Raw genomic sequence first — 14,668 nt, 5'->3', positions numbered from 1 at the left:
CTCGTTTTTTAGGTTTCCATGTGCTTAGAATATCATTTTCTATCCTTTCACTTTTAGTCTCTGTGTCTTTAATTGGGAAATTAATTTTTCACAGGTAGCATATTGTTAGCTTAGCCAGCCTTTATCTTTTAACTAAAGAATTTCCTTCATTTACAATTAGGTGATAACTGATAATTAAGAACTTATTCCTGTCATTTTAATGATTTTCTTTTAGTTGTTTTAAATACTTTCTTTTTCTTTGTTTATCTATAGTTTGGTAGTTTACTGTACTGCTAATTTTTTTTTAATTTACTTTTTTAAGAAAAACTTAATTGCCAACATGAATACACATGGAAATAAAGTTTTTGCTTCTGGAAATAAGGCTACCTTAGGCATCTTTTGCAGAGTTGATGAACAGCCATGAATTCCTTTAGCTTATGTTTATCTTGGAAGGTCTTTATTCCTTTCTCATTTCTAAAGGATACTCTGGTTGGGTACATAGTATTTCAGTTTCAGTTAGTTTCGGGACTTTGAATATATCATTCCATCCCCTCCTGGTCTGAGAGTTCCTGCTGAGAAATATGCTGTCAGTATAAAAAGTACTCTTAAAGTGGCATGGTACTTAGACTTCTGGCAGTAAAAACATAATATGCTGTGATTTTTTTTCTTCCGGTGATGTTTACTCCTGTTCCTGCAGTCTATGTCTGTTCCAAGATTAGGGAAGTTTTCTATCTTTGTCTGCTTGTCTTCAAGTATCCCAAAGATGTAGATGATTTTTTCTAATGTTTCAAAGTACTGGATGCCCTTACCATTGTTTCTTTTGTGTCTGAATGGGATATTTAAAATACCTCTCTTTAAATTCAGATTTTCCTTTTCCTTGAAAGTCCCATCAAAAGACTACATCAACAGCACTTTTGTCTGGCTAAATTCATCATTTCCAAGATTTCTGTTTGGTTGTTTTTCAAAAGCTCTTTGATGAATTTCCCACTTTTACTCTGCTATAACTCATACAGTGGTACCTTGGTTCACAAACACTTTTGTTTATAAACAGTTTGATTTACAAACAGAAGTGTATGGCAAAATTCTGTATTTGTTTGCATACTCTGTACTGGATGACAAACACAAACATGGCCATCTTTTCCAAAATCATAACAAATTAAGTTCATAAACCAAGGTTCCACTGTAGTTTTTCTTAACTATGCTTTTAAAATTCTTTATTGGGTATTTCACCCATTTTAATGTCTTTGGAATTTGTTGCTAGAAAGATACCTTCTTTTGGCGATCTTGTATTACCTTGTTTTTCATGTGCTCATGTTTCTTTGTTAGGATTTGTGCATCTGGTGACTGTCACTACTACTTTTAGGAGATGCTTCCTTAGAAAGCAGCTTTCTTCTGAAGTGTGTCTTGGGGGTGGCAATTAAACAAGCTGTCTTTAATTCTAGCTGGGGTCATAGTGCTGTCACCCTCTGGCTTCTCTGGCTACATTTAGTGGGTTTGAGCACAGTGCACACTCTGGTGGATTCAGAGACCCTCTGTCTCTGCTGACCACACAGGAGTGAGAGTGGGGAAAACTCTAGCAGTTCAGGCAGGTGTGGTGCTGCCAACAGTGGCTGTAAGGTGCTCATAATGCAGTGACTCTTCCAATGCGAGTGGCGGGCCCTCGTGCTGAGGGTTCCTCGGCACTGTGGGTGCTCGCTGTGACAGCGGCAAGGGTCTCTGACCGACGCATTCCCCTCAGCAGTAAAGAGCTTGAAGCACTTGCTTACTATCAGTCGAGTGTGCAGGGCTGAAAATGCACAGGGGACGGATGCAGGAAACACCAAACCCATGCCGTGGTGCTCGTACTCAGTCCTGACAGCAGTACACAGTCAGACAAGGCACAGTGCTGCTCCAACTTCTGCATTTGCGGGGGTGGTAGCAGAAATGATGGGGTTTCTCTCTGTCACTGCTATGGCTGTGCCCAAGTAGGAGTGCGACGTTGGCCCTGCTGAGCTTTGTGAACTCAGGACAAGGGTGACAGCCAGGGCTCCTTCCCACTCCCATCCAGCAGTGGCACATGGCTAAAGCAGGGCAAAGTTCTTCTTGCGCAGGGGAGCCTCCTTTTTCATGTCCCTGAGGAGCCCCATGGTAGAGGGGCAGATGGAACAGTGTGGGCACCTGCCTTCGGTCCCGACACTTGTGAGAGTCTACATATGGCTGGCATTCTTGCACATGAGTGAAAGTCACCTATCTCCCGGGTCTCAGGGGTGGTGCCCTCCATTCCTCCTCACTCACTACAGCACAGGGCACCCAGCAGGCTTCAGTCACTCTCTTGGGGCAAGTTGTGTGAGGCAGCTTCCTGTGAAGTCAGCATAGTAGAATGTTTGGGAGTTCCCTGTGACGGGAACATCCAAGGGTTTCTGACACTTAGAATCGTCCAAGGTCACATCACAATTCACATCTATCTCCAGGTGGCTCCTGGCTACAACAGCAGCCTGCAGCTGATGTGATGTGAGATACACTTTCAGAGGAAGGCTGTGCACACGGCAGGTTACTTGTCTATGTGGGCTTCAGGCCTGTGAGGATTGTGCACCTTTACCGTAGCTAAGATTGACAGCATCCAGAGCGATAGTCTGCTGGAGCCCTCTGTTCCCTCAGGTATGCAGCCAAGGTGTACATGTTGGGGATTCCGTTATCCCAGGGTTCTTAATCTTACACAGTGCTACTCTCTCTCCTGCTGGGTTTCTAGTGTTTTCCCGCAGTCACTCAGATAAAATACAGCCATGTAATATTATGTGGGTTTGTCTTTGTGGAGAAAGAGGCAAACACTGGCAACTTCATCCATTTTGAAAAACATTTCTTCTCAGCTTTTTTACTGGGAAAACACATGGCAAATGTACATGGATATTTATTTTGCAGTTTCTTAAAATTATATCAGTGACAAGCATGGGCTTGGCTAGAACGTTGCAGTCGGGTAAAGACACTTCACTGTGCTGGGTGACAATGATTCACGTACTAGCGCAGGTCAGAACCCTCCAGAAAGCTGCCCCGCAGCCTTCTGAACTTGACTCAGTGGTTCTCAGGTCAGGCCTGAGAATTTGCTATTAAGTTTGTAAGTGATGCTGCTGGTCCCGGGGACACATTTTGAAAATACCTGTTCTAATGTGTGCCTAAGGTAGGCGGGAGGGCCTGTGCCAAGGATGACATTTTTTTCTAAAAAAAAAAAGATGAATACAAAATGCAAAAATCAACATTACAGAAGGGCTAAATAAAAATGGGGGGAGAAATGGGAGGTGTCTTTGAACCTTGCTATTGTGTCCAAACATGCTTTATGTCTTCCATTTGGGTAGGTAAGACAGCCTTTCCGGTTAGAGTGCTCAGTGTGCCGCGTAGTAATGTTTCCTACACCATCTTTGTGGCTCGTTTTATAGGACTGTACTGGTCAGTTCTCAAGTGCTAACACAGGAGTCTCCAGAGGGTCAGTTTGCTTTTTTGGGGGGTCAAATTCCTTTGTTTTCTTCTCACATTATGTAGAAAATGCCTATCCAAACTACAGTTCCAAATTCTCTCATTTGGCATATAGATCTGTCATTCTTTTGTTAAACTAAGAAATCAGTAACTGGGAGGGCCAGGTGTGAGTCCCAAGAGCAATCTTTGCATACAGATGGTGAGATGTGACAGACACAGTAAACAAACAGAACAGAAATTAAAGACTGCTTTGAAATGGAAACTTCAGGTTGGAGGTCAGCAACTGCTCAGAGAAGCTCCACAGCTGGCGTGGGGCACTCACACCCCTCCTGTCAGACAGAAGCTGGAGGCTGAGGGTCCCTGTGGGGAGGCAGAAAGCAGGGAAGAAACCCCCTATCTTCAGGTAGGGGAGATCACCAAGTCCGGGCTCACTGTCACCTGGTGAGATTTGGACCCTGCTAAATGGATTGCAAAATAAACAGCGGAGAGCTTTTCTGTCTCCTTCCTTCCTGGACGCACACTATGAAATCTTTGCCTTGGTGACCTCAACTCGGTCCTGAAAGGTCAGCTTCTCTTCAGGAGAGGGTCCTACCGAGTTCCCTGGGCACAGGGTTCCATGCAGACGACTGGTCTGGGTAAATGCTCTCCCCTGCATGAGCTAAGCACCAGCTTGAGTGCTGAGGGGTCCTGATATCCACAGCCCTTGCCTAGTGGGAGAGGCTTCTGGCTGTGTGTCACGTCAACAAGCTGACAGGAATTTAAATAGATGTAAAAGGAATGTGATGCAGAAAATACTTAATGATAGGCAGTAGTTCCTTCCAGAGCACAGAAACACACTGGAAAATGATACTTAGAAATGAAATATAAGTGTTTAATTGCACATGCTATAATGAATTCCTCACACTAGAGTAATTTGCCTATAAAAATAAATGTGTTTTCCAAATGTCTACTCTGCTACAGGGAGGTTTAAAATCTATTAGGTTTAAAATCTATTTATAATTAGCCTCTATCTGATTGATAGGGTCCTTTAATTTAGGTTCGAATGAACTATGGAGCTTCTGAAAACCAATCCCTTGGAAGCTTCGGAGTAAAATTTCTGACTTCTTATGAGGGAGCTGGGCTTTCAGGGAAACGCAACACTATTACATGCTGCTGTGTAAACAAGAAACCACCGGTTCCAGATCCAGCTGGCACCAGATGGGGCCTGCAGAGATGCTGCTGTACCCCACTTGCTCAGGTAAGGTGCCTACCTTCCCCTGACGACCGTCTGAGTCCTATCTTCCCACTCCCCTCTGAGACTGAATGCAGACATTCCACTGACAGGTGTGCAGCACTAGCAGAAAGTGAATACACAAAGCGCCCAAAATAAAACCTGAATCTGAAGATTTTATAAAACACGTAGGAGAACCTAACCTCCGGCAACACGCAATTTTCTCTCCCTGAGGTCTCCAGTGCTCCTGAGGGGCAGACTTGCTTTCTTTGGAAGAGCACCTGAGTGGGTTCTGAATGCGTGTCTTGGGGTGGGCACTGTGGCATTTTGGTGGAGGTAAGTTTGTGTTGTGTGTGTGGCTTGGTCCTGGCCATCACAGAATGGTGGGCACACATACTCGTTCTGGTTCTAGAATTACTGTGACAAGCAGAAGTGCCCGTCCCCACCTGTCAGAGAACCACTGGAGAGGGTACACAAGGTCTCTGTCTTCTCCCTCTGGAAGCTAACAGGACCCCAGCTAGAAACCTGGAGCTAGGTATACTACCTGGAGGACAGGAACGACCAATGATGGCCCCGTGGCCTCTGCATGAGGCAGCACAAGAGGGTCCCTGAAAAGTAGCTCGCTCTCTATGACAGGGCTGTGTGGTATTCTGAATGCTGTGCCTGGCAGATGCTGAATTCAGATGCAGATGACCACTGGGGAGTCTGCTATCATTAACGTCACCTCTCAAGGGCAGGAAAGATGAGTCCACGTGGTATCTACAGTTCGGGTCCGGAATGTTCCCACATATTAAAGGCCTGGCTGCCAGACTGTGGCATTCTTGGGGGGTGAAGGGGTAGGGTCTACAGTGAGAAGTTCTCCCTTCTTTCTCCCTCTCTCTGCCTCCTAGTCCCCAGAAGCTGAGCAGTTTTCTGCACCACAGGCTCAAGGCAATGTGACTACATGACCACGGACTGAAATACCTCTGAATAAAGCTACCTTTCTTCCTGTCAGTGTGATAAAGTTATTAACACAGCAAGCTTGGGCAGGCAGCTCATAAATTTACCACGGCTCTGGGTGCCTCTTGGGAGCCAGCAGAATGAAGGTCCTGGTATTTCTAGGAGTTATTTACGGGGAAAGATGCACCACTGTGAAGGGCCAGAGGGAGCGGGGAAGGAGACTTCCCTTGGAAGAACCCACTCCCCACTTCATCTGTGGGGGAAGGGCTATTTTAGGAGAAGACAGGACAGGAGGGGGCTGCAGGGCTTCTGAGAGACAGGCACGCTTTGCGTCCCAGCTGAGACAGCTGAATGGGCCCCCACAGACGGATGGATGAGCGAGCCCTGTCGGTAACACTGGCACTAGTTGGCAGTAACGTAAATTACTCCTTATCCATCCTAAGCAGGACCGAAAGTGGCAGCGTGGAGCTACTGTACACACGATGGGCAGTTAAGGAAAGGACCCGCTCTGAAGAGAAGCAGCGAGTGACACACGAAGGACATGTAGGCCCCGCAGCAGGTGCAATGCAAAGCCGCATGATGAAGCAATGAGAGGGGACCTGGTGACATTCGCACAGCATCATGGGGAACTGCAGCATAGCTGGGGGCGCCAAGGCATCATAATTAGGGCAGCAACGGAACTGTGACCTGTCCAACGTTTGCCACAGGGCAGAGCCAGGACACGGGCCGTCACAGGTATCCGTTCAGCTGAAGGACATGTGACCATCACAGGTATCCCTTCAGCTGACGGACAGGCCTACAGCAGTCACCACTCTCCCTGTCAGTCCACTCTGAGGACCCCCCCACCCCGTACTCCCTGTAATCTGTGGGCTGAGGTCTACCTGTGCTGTTGAACTTACAGGTCTCACTTTACCAATCACTACTTTTTTTTTTCCTCCAAAGCCCATTAACACAATAGCCACCAGGAAGATTCTGTCAGAGAGATCAGAGACCTCATTTACTGTCTCCTCTCCCTCCCGCCTCATTCCATGTTACACCAGCACCCACTCTGAGAATGTGGAGGACACGGAAAGGGGAGTGACTCTTCTGGTGTGGCATTAAGGGTATCAAGTATGAGCAGGTGGAATGGAATAAAACTTATTTTGGTGAAAATACCTGGTTCTGGGTTTCAGTAACAAGCTGTCTGGGGGTGGCTAGCTGCAGTTCTATGAACTGGGGGTACAGTAACATTTGGATGCCATAAATGCACGTTAAATGTCTCTTCTTTCTGATTTGCCCATGATTCTAGGTAGTAGGGGCATCCTGGTGGGGAGCCCATGCTTCTAGAGCTCTGTTTCCATGGGACCAAACTGGTTTTGATTGGCTCCAAGGAGGTGTGAGTGTTTCAAACCAGATAAAAGTGGTTCTTACATCATCAAACAGGACTGGCTCTTTTAAGTCTTGATAATTAAACTGGGTGAGACTAGCCCAGTTAGCTTGATTAAGTGGTTCAATTTAATTATGAATAAGCCAGTTTCAATCCAGCCTGAATAGAATCAACAAGTTCAAGGACACCTAGTTTGAATCAACTCTGTACGAATATTCAAGTCACTGACTTCTATCAGTGTTTCAAAGTCTATAGTCATATTTACTTTTCCTCACAAGTCACCATTTAGAATAACTAGATAGTGTTTAGAGATGCCAATCCATATCGGAAATCCTCTTCTGTTCAGTACTGCCAAAAGGGACAACTGCCTGTGATGTCATCTTCTCTCTAAACTTTGCAGGACCCGACCCACAGGTGTGGGGCGATGCTGAGGGCCCAGGTGCCCACAGCTGGCTTCCATCCCCCTTCACCCACACGGCCCCTCACCTTGATCCTGCTCACTGCTTCCTGGGCCTGCATCATGCGCACGTTTTTGGAAGGAGTTTTATCTGAGAGCAGCTGGGTGGAGCCAAGGTAATTGGCGGCAAAAATGATTCCATCGATCAAGTCTTCAGGGTCACAAGGTCCAGGAACTGTAACATACAGAGCAACAGTGGTGAGTCAAGCCACCCAGGCAGGGCTTGCCAAAACCCGGAGGGTACACCAACCCTCCCCACGCTTACTATGGCAAAGGTGGGTCAGGTCCAGAGACCTCTGGCCAGCTGGTCAGTCTGCCTTCACTCACCCCTCCTCTTTCCAGTTAAAAGGCAGGGTCTCTTAGCCACCTCCCCGGATCCAGTCCAGGTACTGTGAGAAATGGTGCTTGCATTTACTTAAATACAAAGCATAAAATCCAGCAATGAAAGATGTTGTTTCTCTTAAGACCATGAAGTCTCTGAGGTCAAGGACCATGTCACATTGATCTCTGAGTCTCATGTATGTTACCCTGTGGGTATCAACTGGATTTTGCTAGATAAAGGGTTGAGTGAACAGAAGGCTATTTTACTGGGAAATGTGATTTCATAAAGCAATATCTCCCTCCTCCATAATGGAGTAAATGATTTCTATTATTAGAAAAACCGGCTATTTCTTTTGGAATATCTGGATTCCTCTCACAGCTTCTGACCTTAATTCTGAAATAAATATATATATATACCATTCTCCCCAAACCATGATCATAGACCGCCTACTTACACACCATAATATTTACCATTTGTGCCCACACACAGATCAAGTCCAAGGAAAATCAGAATCTTCTGTTCTCATTCATCATTCTAGCAAATAAAATCTTACTTTTAAATATTTTCAGTAGAGGCATCTGATTCTAACCAGAATAACCAGTAAGCTGTACATGGAATCTAATGTTAATCTGTAGTTGAAATTTTCTTTGACATGAAAAGTGCCAAATCTGGGAGAACTAAAAGTATGCATTTTCCCCACTGTTGAAACCTCAGCAACTTGGAGGGCTTATCTGAAATGGTTTTTACTTTTATCTTTAATCATCAAACTCATCTTGAGTTTACACAGCTGCTTCCCACGATAAGCTACTTACCAGGCTATAGACTTATACAATTTATTCGTTTTTCTAAAACTAAATTGGTAGTTGAACAAGGAAATTAAAAATATTTTAGAAAAGACTTTCCTAAAGCATCTTGCAGTACTGTAATAAGTAAACCTGGTACTTGTCCTAGTCTCCATCTTTCTAGGGAAGACTTCTGGACAAACGTTCTAAGTGGCATAGAGCCAACTCCCTCCACAGCACACCAGGAATTTACTTTCTCAGTGGTTCCACCCTACACTTTCATGGGTTTGAGGAGGATTCAGGTTACTTACAACAGCCAGTTTTTACAGACTGTACGATTGTGTCTTCTGAAAAGTTCCTAGTGCTGGACACTCACAATGCTAATCATTTTTCTTGACTTGATGTTGGGAAAAAAAAAAGAGCTCTTCGAGGGTACTTAAAAAACTATTTGGAATGCTAAAAGAAAAAAATTAACCTACCTTCCCTATGGGACTGCCAGTAGCATCTATTCATTCTGATTAGCTCTATTCACTGAAAAGTGGCCCTTTTCAAGCACAGTAAGTGTGAGATTGCAGGTATGTTTCACAGATATCCAAATAGGTATAAATGCCAAGCATCTATGGACATAAAAATTGGATGCAAACAAATTTTAACTCTGGTATGATCTTATGCCATTTATCCTTCAAGGAAACTGACTTTTAGCCTGGGTGCTGGAATATTTTTTAAAAAGCAAAGCTGTAATGATCCTACATCAAGAATTCCAGGTTTCACTGTGGAACACCTTTCTCCCTCCCTTTTGGGTTGCCCTGTGGGAGAATGAACACGTTACACCCTCACACCCAGATTAATGCCGAGCCTCAAATTCCTGAGGCCTCGTGGGGTGGCTAAGAAAAAAGGAGTTTCTAAACCTCTGAAAACTTTGCAAGATGTCTCACAGCACTTCAGAACTTCGCCCCACCCCTCAAGGGTGCAAGCAGTTTACAGCCTGCTCAGTAAGAAACCGACCCAACTACTAGTTTTTCCCAGGCTTCAGGCCCTTGTGTTAGTGAAGGCTTATGAATTCTGGCAACTCACTGCCAGGCAGCAAAACACAGCAACTGTTCATTCACAGGACCCAAAGGCTGTTCAAGGTGGTAGGAATCCACCCTACTAGAAAATCCTCTGTCCTGCCCCTGGTGCAGCATCAGTGTTACCTACAGCCAGAGGGTGACTGGGAATGAGGATTCTGCACCCCATGTAGGTGGCATGATCTCAAACCCTGGGTTTTGTTTTGGCCCTGCTGGTCTTCAGCCTTGAAGACAAACACTGGCTCCAGAGAAAACCATGAAGTTAAGCTGGCATCAGATGCTGCCTTCATAACCTGACTCTACTAACTGCAAACTGCTTGATGTCAGGTAGGTTATTCACCCTTTGATACCTCCATTCTCTCACGCATAACATGAGGCTAACGTAAAAACCCACTTCATGATAGATCAATATAGGAGTCAATTAGTATTACATGCAAAATGCTTAGCAAAGTACCTGCCAGAGACTGTTAAAGCTTACTCTTAACAGTTCATCCACCTAAGAGATGGGACTAACTGGGATCACTTTTCTCACATGAGGACCAAAGTTTCTTCACCAAATTCATCCCACTTGAATTGCTCTTGATGGATGTATGAGACCTGGCTAAGCTGCACCTCACTGGGGAAGCCCACAGCTTCCAGGTCCCTAGCCACACAGGGAGGAAAATTTCTGAGAAGTTCAGTGATATTATTCTTTCAGTTTAAGAACCTCAAACTGTTAGCATTGGATTTAGTAACTTTGTGGCTTTTCTTCCATGCTATTAGCTTCTTTTCAGTGCTTCAAATGCCTCAAACAATGAAAAATTCATGAGTGATTCAGTGCTCAGTACTTTCTTTTCAATGCTTACCTTCGACATAGGTTGGGAATGAAGCCAAGCTTTTTCTTGACTGTAATTAAGACAAAGAGGTTTCAAAAAGGGCAAAGCATGATTAAATAAATACATCAACACAATCACCCAGGCCAAATGAAAAAGAAACACATCACCACTGGCATTTGTTAACCAGTTATTGACTATTTATGGGCAAAGACTGTGGATAAACATGCGTTTATTACTAAAGGTTATCTAAACCAAGAACAGGTTGACCACATTTCAGAGAAGAGTCTGTCAGCTTAAAAAATATCCTACAGAATGAAATCTACACTCAGCAACAGCAGTAAAAAAGATACAATTTATATTCTTAAGCCTGAGTTCCAGACTTTTAAGTGAAAAAGTGCCAATTAGTAAGAGAACCAACATTATGATTGTATACAAAATTAAGAACTCCCTTAGACAATTTTACCTTAGGTCTTTGCTTCAAAGATATTTATGCTAAAAATGTGTGCTAGTTTATTTACCCTTCTTCCTTTCACTCTTCCTGATGTATTCACTTGAAAAATATCATTATATAAATCATTATTGTATGTTACCTTAAGAACATAAAAAGGGAAAAAAATTAAAAATCCTGGAACTTCTTTTTTGGCACTTATGTTAAGTAACATCTCATAGCAAAAGAAAACTTCTAACAGAATGGCTTGAAATGGATGTGATAAGTGGGAACCTTCTAGAACCTATTCAGAGGGCAGTTTAAGAGCTAGCTCTGAGATAAGCACAACTTGCCAGGGTCCCTCTTAGAAGCCAATGTCCTAGACAAAACTTCATGTGAAATAAGAGTAGGAGATTCACAGTGACAGAATCTGCAGCAGGGAGGTCTAGGGCAGAGGGATGCAAGTGGCCCAGAAGAACTCACATTAAAGACAGAAGTCTCTAACATCCTACAAATAGTGTTAACTATTCAATGAAAAACTAGGCACCCAAAAGAAGCCTGCTTTTAAGACTCTAACTCAGTTCAGAAGGAAGACAAGAATTCCACAGCTGCCCTGCGTGATGAATCACAGAACACACTGCAGGGCAACTTTCCTGTAAGGTGTACTCACTGGGGTGAAATAGCTCCTCATTTTTAAGAAGCTGAGGCTCTTGAGCCCCAGGAACAAAACTGCATGGTATGCAAATGGATGTCAGCTTCTTAAGGGCCAAAATTTTGAAATTATTACTTCACAGACATCTCTCTGCTGTCCCCAGCAATGAAAGCTCTGCAGTAGGCCTGGAGTGTAACATTTACCTTGTATATCAAAATAACCCAGCCTCTAGTTATATCTGAGAAGCCAATGTAGGTTTGAGAAGCCAATGTAGATTTTCTTGGGTTATTAGGATGCTTTTATCAATACTAATTTTAAAGACCATGACCAGATTTTAGCAGCTACAGAAGAATTACTTTACAGCTGTAAAAGCTACAATTTTATTTACTGCTACAATGGTAGGCATTTGGTACATTCACTGATTCTCTATTCATGAGCTCATGACTAGCTTTCCTTAGTCTCAGGGGTAGTAAAAGTGTTTGGTGAAATGAAAGAATCTCTATTTCTTACAAAGAAGATTTTCATCATTATTTCTAAGGATATTCAGAAACACATGCCAAGTCTTGCAGGAACTGAGAAACTAACAAATTTGCCTTGCTTATTATATCTGATGTGTAATCAAAGGCTGATCATAATCAGATGTCTGATTCGCCTTTCGCTGTCTCACAAGTGGGCTGAGAAGAAACCAGCTGACCTTAGCATTGGAGAATTAATAAGGCTGCATTTAAGAAGCTAAAGGCCACAATGCTCGGGGTTTCTCTGGGGGTCATATTAAAGCACTGCAGAGGCTGGAGCCTGACAGCTGGAATAATGACACACAAGTCACCTTGTGCACCATCTGCGACCTGCAACCTGCCTCTCTCGAGGCAGCAGTTTTGCCAAGTAAGAGCACAGGCCCACAGTCGTCTGGATTCAAATCCTGGTTGGCCATTCACGAGCTCTGTGCCCTCGGGTAAGTTACTCAGCCTGACAGCTTGCTCAGCTAATCAGTAATGGCAATGACAGCGCTACCTCAGAGAATCCTTCAGAAGTCAACGGGATACTACCTGGGCTTCTGAGCCAGGGGCACGGTAAATGCTCATTGTGATTAGCACCCATTACTGCAGCTGTCTTTCTTGTATTCGTCCTCACTCATCCATATGCTATGAATAAGCACGAAGCTGTATGGAAGAGGTGGAGGAACTGGGCCTCCGTCATCCTTGTCCCAGCAGACTGAGGTGTGAGGATAAATCAGACAAGTACACAGTATACTTTCAATCTAAATTCTAATTTCAGGTTCATATCAAAAAGGTCTGTGTGTATTTATTATAAACAGAGTAATAAAAATGCACTTCTTCACACGAGTAGCATGTGTATTCCATGACATGCTAAGTGTGAGTTTAAAATGTGCTTTAGAAGTGACCGGCCACTCGAGTCAAAACAGACTGTTTCCTTATACTGCATTTAACATAAAATTATCAGCAAAACAAGGAAATGTGAGACAGCCATTCATTATGTGGGGTTCACCTCTTTAACCTATCTGCTCCGTGTGGATGAGGGAGCAACTATGCAAAAATATTTGGAGCAAGCTGAGCCCACACACCCATTACCAGACAGGCCAGTACTTGCCTGAGGCTGGGCCACCAAAAGGATGCCAGTCACCTGTATGTCACAGGACACTGGATACTGGAGAAGGCAGTGGCTTGCACTTTGGAAAAAACACCTGCTCTCTTCTAGCCCCAGAATCCTCTGGAGGAGCTGGTAGCATCTCCTCCTTTAGATTCTGTACGGCACAGCTGTTTGTCCTCCACAACGGTAAACAAAGACACCAAAAGGGTCTTAGGACTGCTCTTTCAGTAGTCCCTGGCTGCTCTGCCTAGGACTTAATAGGTGCCTGAGTCCGTGGAGCTGCCTACAGACTAGACAGCAGTGGAACACTCATCGTCACAGAACATTGTTAGCTAGTACTGCTTTAGAAACAGTTAAGGATGCGCCCCAGATGGAATGCTTAGACAGGTGGTGTGAACTGGAACCATGACTTAGAGAAGATGACATGTGGTCACCTGCTCTTATGAAAGAACTTTTATTAAGGCTTGAAATAAATGCATATTTAAGAACCAACCCATTTTCTAAGCTACTCAGCAGCTGCCAGTCTATAGTATCAAAAGGCATCTAAGGGTATAGGGTGCCGACACGAGCTTTTGATGCTCAGAGCTGTCCAACAGCACATTCTGCAATAATGCTCATGTTTCCTTACCTGCTACCATCCAATGCAGTAGCTACCGCCCACAGGTTGCCACTGAGCACCAGTGGCTACCAAATCGGGCAGCATGGCTTTAACAGACAAACTGTACACTGGCGAGGAACTCTAAGAAACTGAAGAAAGCACAGAGCAGGGTTAGAATTAAAACAGGCCGATGGCTTCATGAACAAACAGTGCCCCCTACCTCTTTGTTGGTGGAGGCGTCCGCGGGGTCACTGGGATGAAGGGGTGTACTTGATGACTCTGCACCCAGAGGTGATGAACTGCCAGGAGACGGAGACTAGAACACAGCAAAAGGACAGGCATCGGTGAGAATCTGAGCAACCTCTCCTCGGGGAGCTGAGGGGAAGGAGGTGGGCAGAAGGGGCAAACTAGATCCTGGAGCTGGGAGAAGCTCCTCTGGAAACAAACCGCTCAGTACAGAACAAGCCAGCGGCATTATTTCAGTTTTCTTTTCCACTCTTGCCACTATTGGAAGAAGTTTTATTGCTCTGCCCCACCTTAGGTTAAATGTTGAAAGAATCTTTGAAAGAAGTTGACCATTAAACTTAGAGTCCTAAATGAAGAGTGAAAGATATTTCACAAATACCTTTTTTCCTTAGACACATATACTTAGGTGACCATGTCTTACAAACTGCCTGCCCCGTCACATGTGGTGTTGCACGTCTGAAGTCCCAGCTAAGGCCACCCTTAGTACACAGTGAGACTGTTTTCACAACAAAATAAACAAAATCATAAAACGCCAAAACCAAAAAAATCTGCCCAACATTTGAATGGAAAAATAAAAATTAAAACACCTGCTTTTAAAAAAACAACTGGGGCTAATTAGGCGATTAGAAATTATATACCCTGTATTTTACTATTCAGTTCAAACTCCAAATATGTTGTCCAATTTAATCCATAGCCCACTGAAAATTCAGAGATTTCTGGCATCCAAACTATATTATTGTGGATACTCTTAAA

At 44.1% G+C, this 14,668-nt stretch overlaps 1 protein-coding gene and 1 long non-coding RNA gene across 9 annotated transcripts in view; one reads left to right on the top strand and one right to left on the bottom strand.

The window, feature by feature from the left end:
* Positions 1 to 6,727, top strand: part of LOC106028160 (uncharacterized) — a 45,492-nt gene extending 38,765 nt beyond the window's left edge. For 3 of the 5 annotated variants that reach the window (XR_010047990.1, XR_010047985.1, XR_010047987.1), the window contains one exon: positions 4,463 to 6,727. This is a non-coding gene — a long non-coding RNA (uncharacterized LOC106028160). The remainder of the gene's footprint in view (positions 1 to 4,462) is intronic. The other 2 variants (XR_010047989.1, XR_002791830.2) reach the window with 2 other exon arrangements.
* Apba1 (amyloid beta precursor protein binding family A member 1) overlaps positions 1 to 14,668 on the bottom strand; it is a 210,862-nt gene that overhangs the window by 27,474 nt on the left and 168,720 nt on the right. For all 4 annotated transcript variants that reach the window (XM_063250102.1, XM_063250115.1, XM_063250109.1 and 1 more), the window contains exons 3-5: positions 13,890 to 13,985; positions 10,415 to 10,454; positions 7,428 to 7,573 (exon numbers count right to left, since the gene is read on the bottom strand). In XM_063250102.1, coding sequence (XP_063106172.1) covers positions 7,428 to 7,573; positions 10,415 to 10,454; positions 13,890 to 13,985 — 282 coding nt within the window. The remainder of the gene's footprint in view (positions 1 to 7,427; positions 7,574 to 10,414; positions 10,455 to 13,889; positions 13,986 to 14,668) is intronic.

The sequence above is a fragment of the Cavia porcellus genome, unplaced genomic scaffold, assembly GCF_034190915.1.
Source record: "Cavia porcellus strain 051 isolate PalLab524CR breed Dunkin Hartley unplaced genomic scaffold, mCavPor4.1 scaffold_1, whole genome shotgun sequence".
Lineage (NCBI taxonomy): Eukaryota > Metazoa > Chordata > Mammalia > Rodentia > Caviidae > Cavia > Cavia porcellus.
This window is presented reverse-complemented; position numbering and strand designations above follow the sequence as displayed.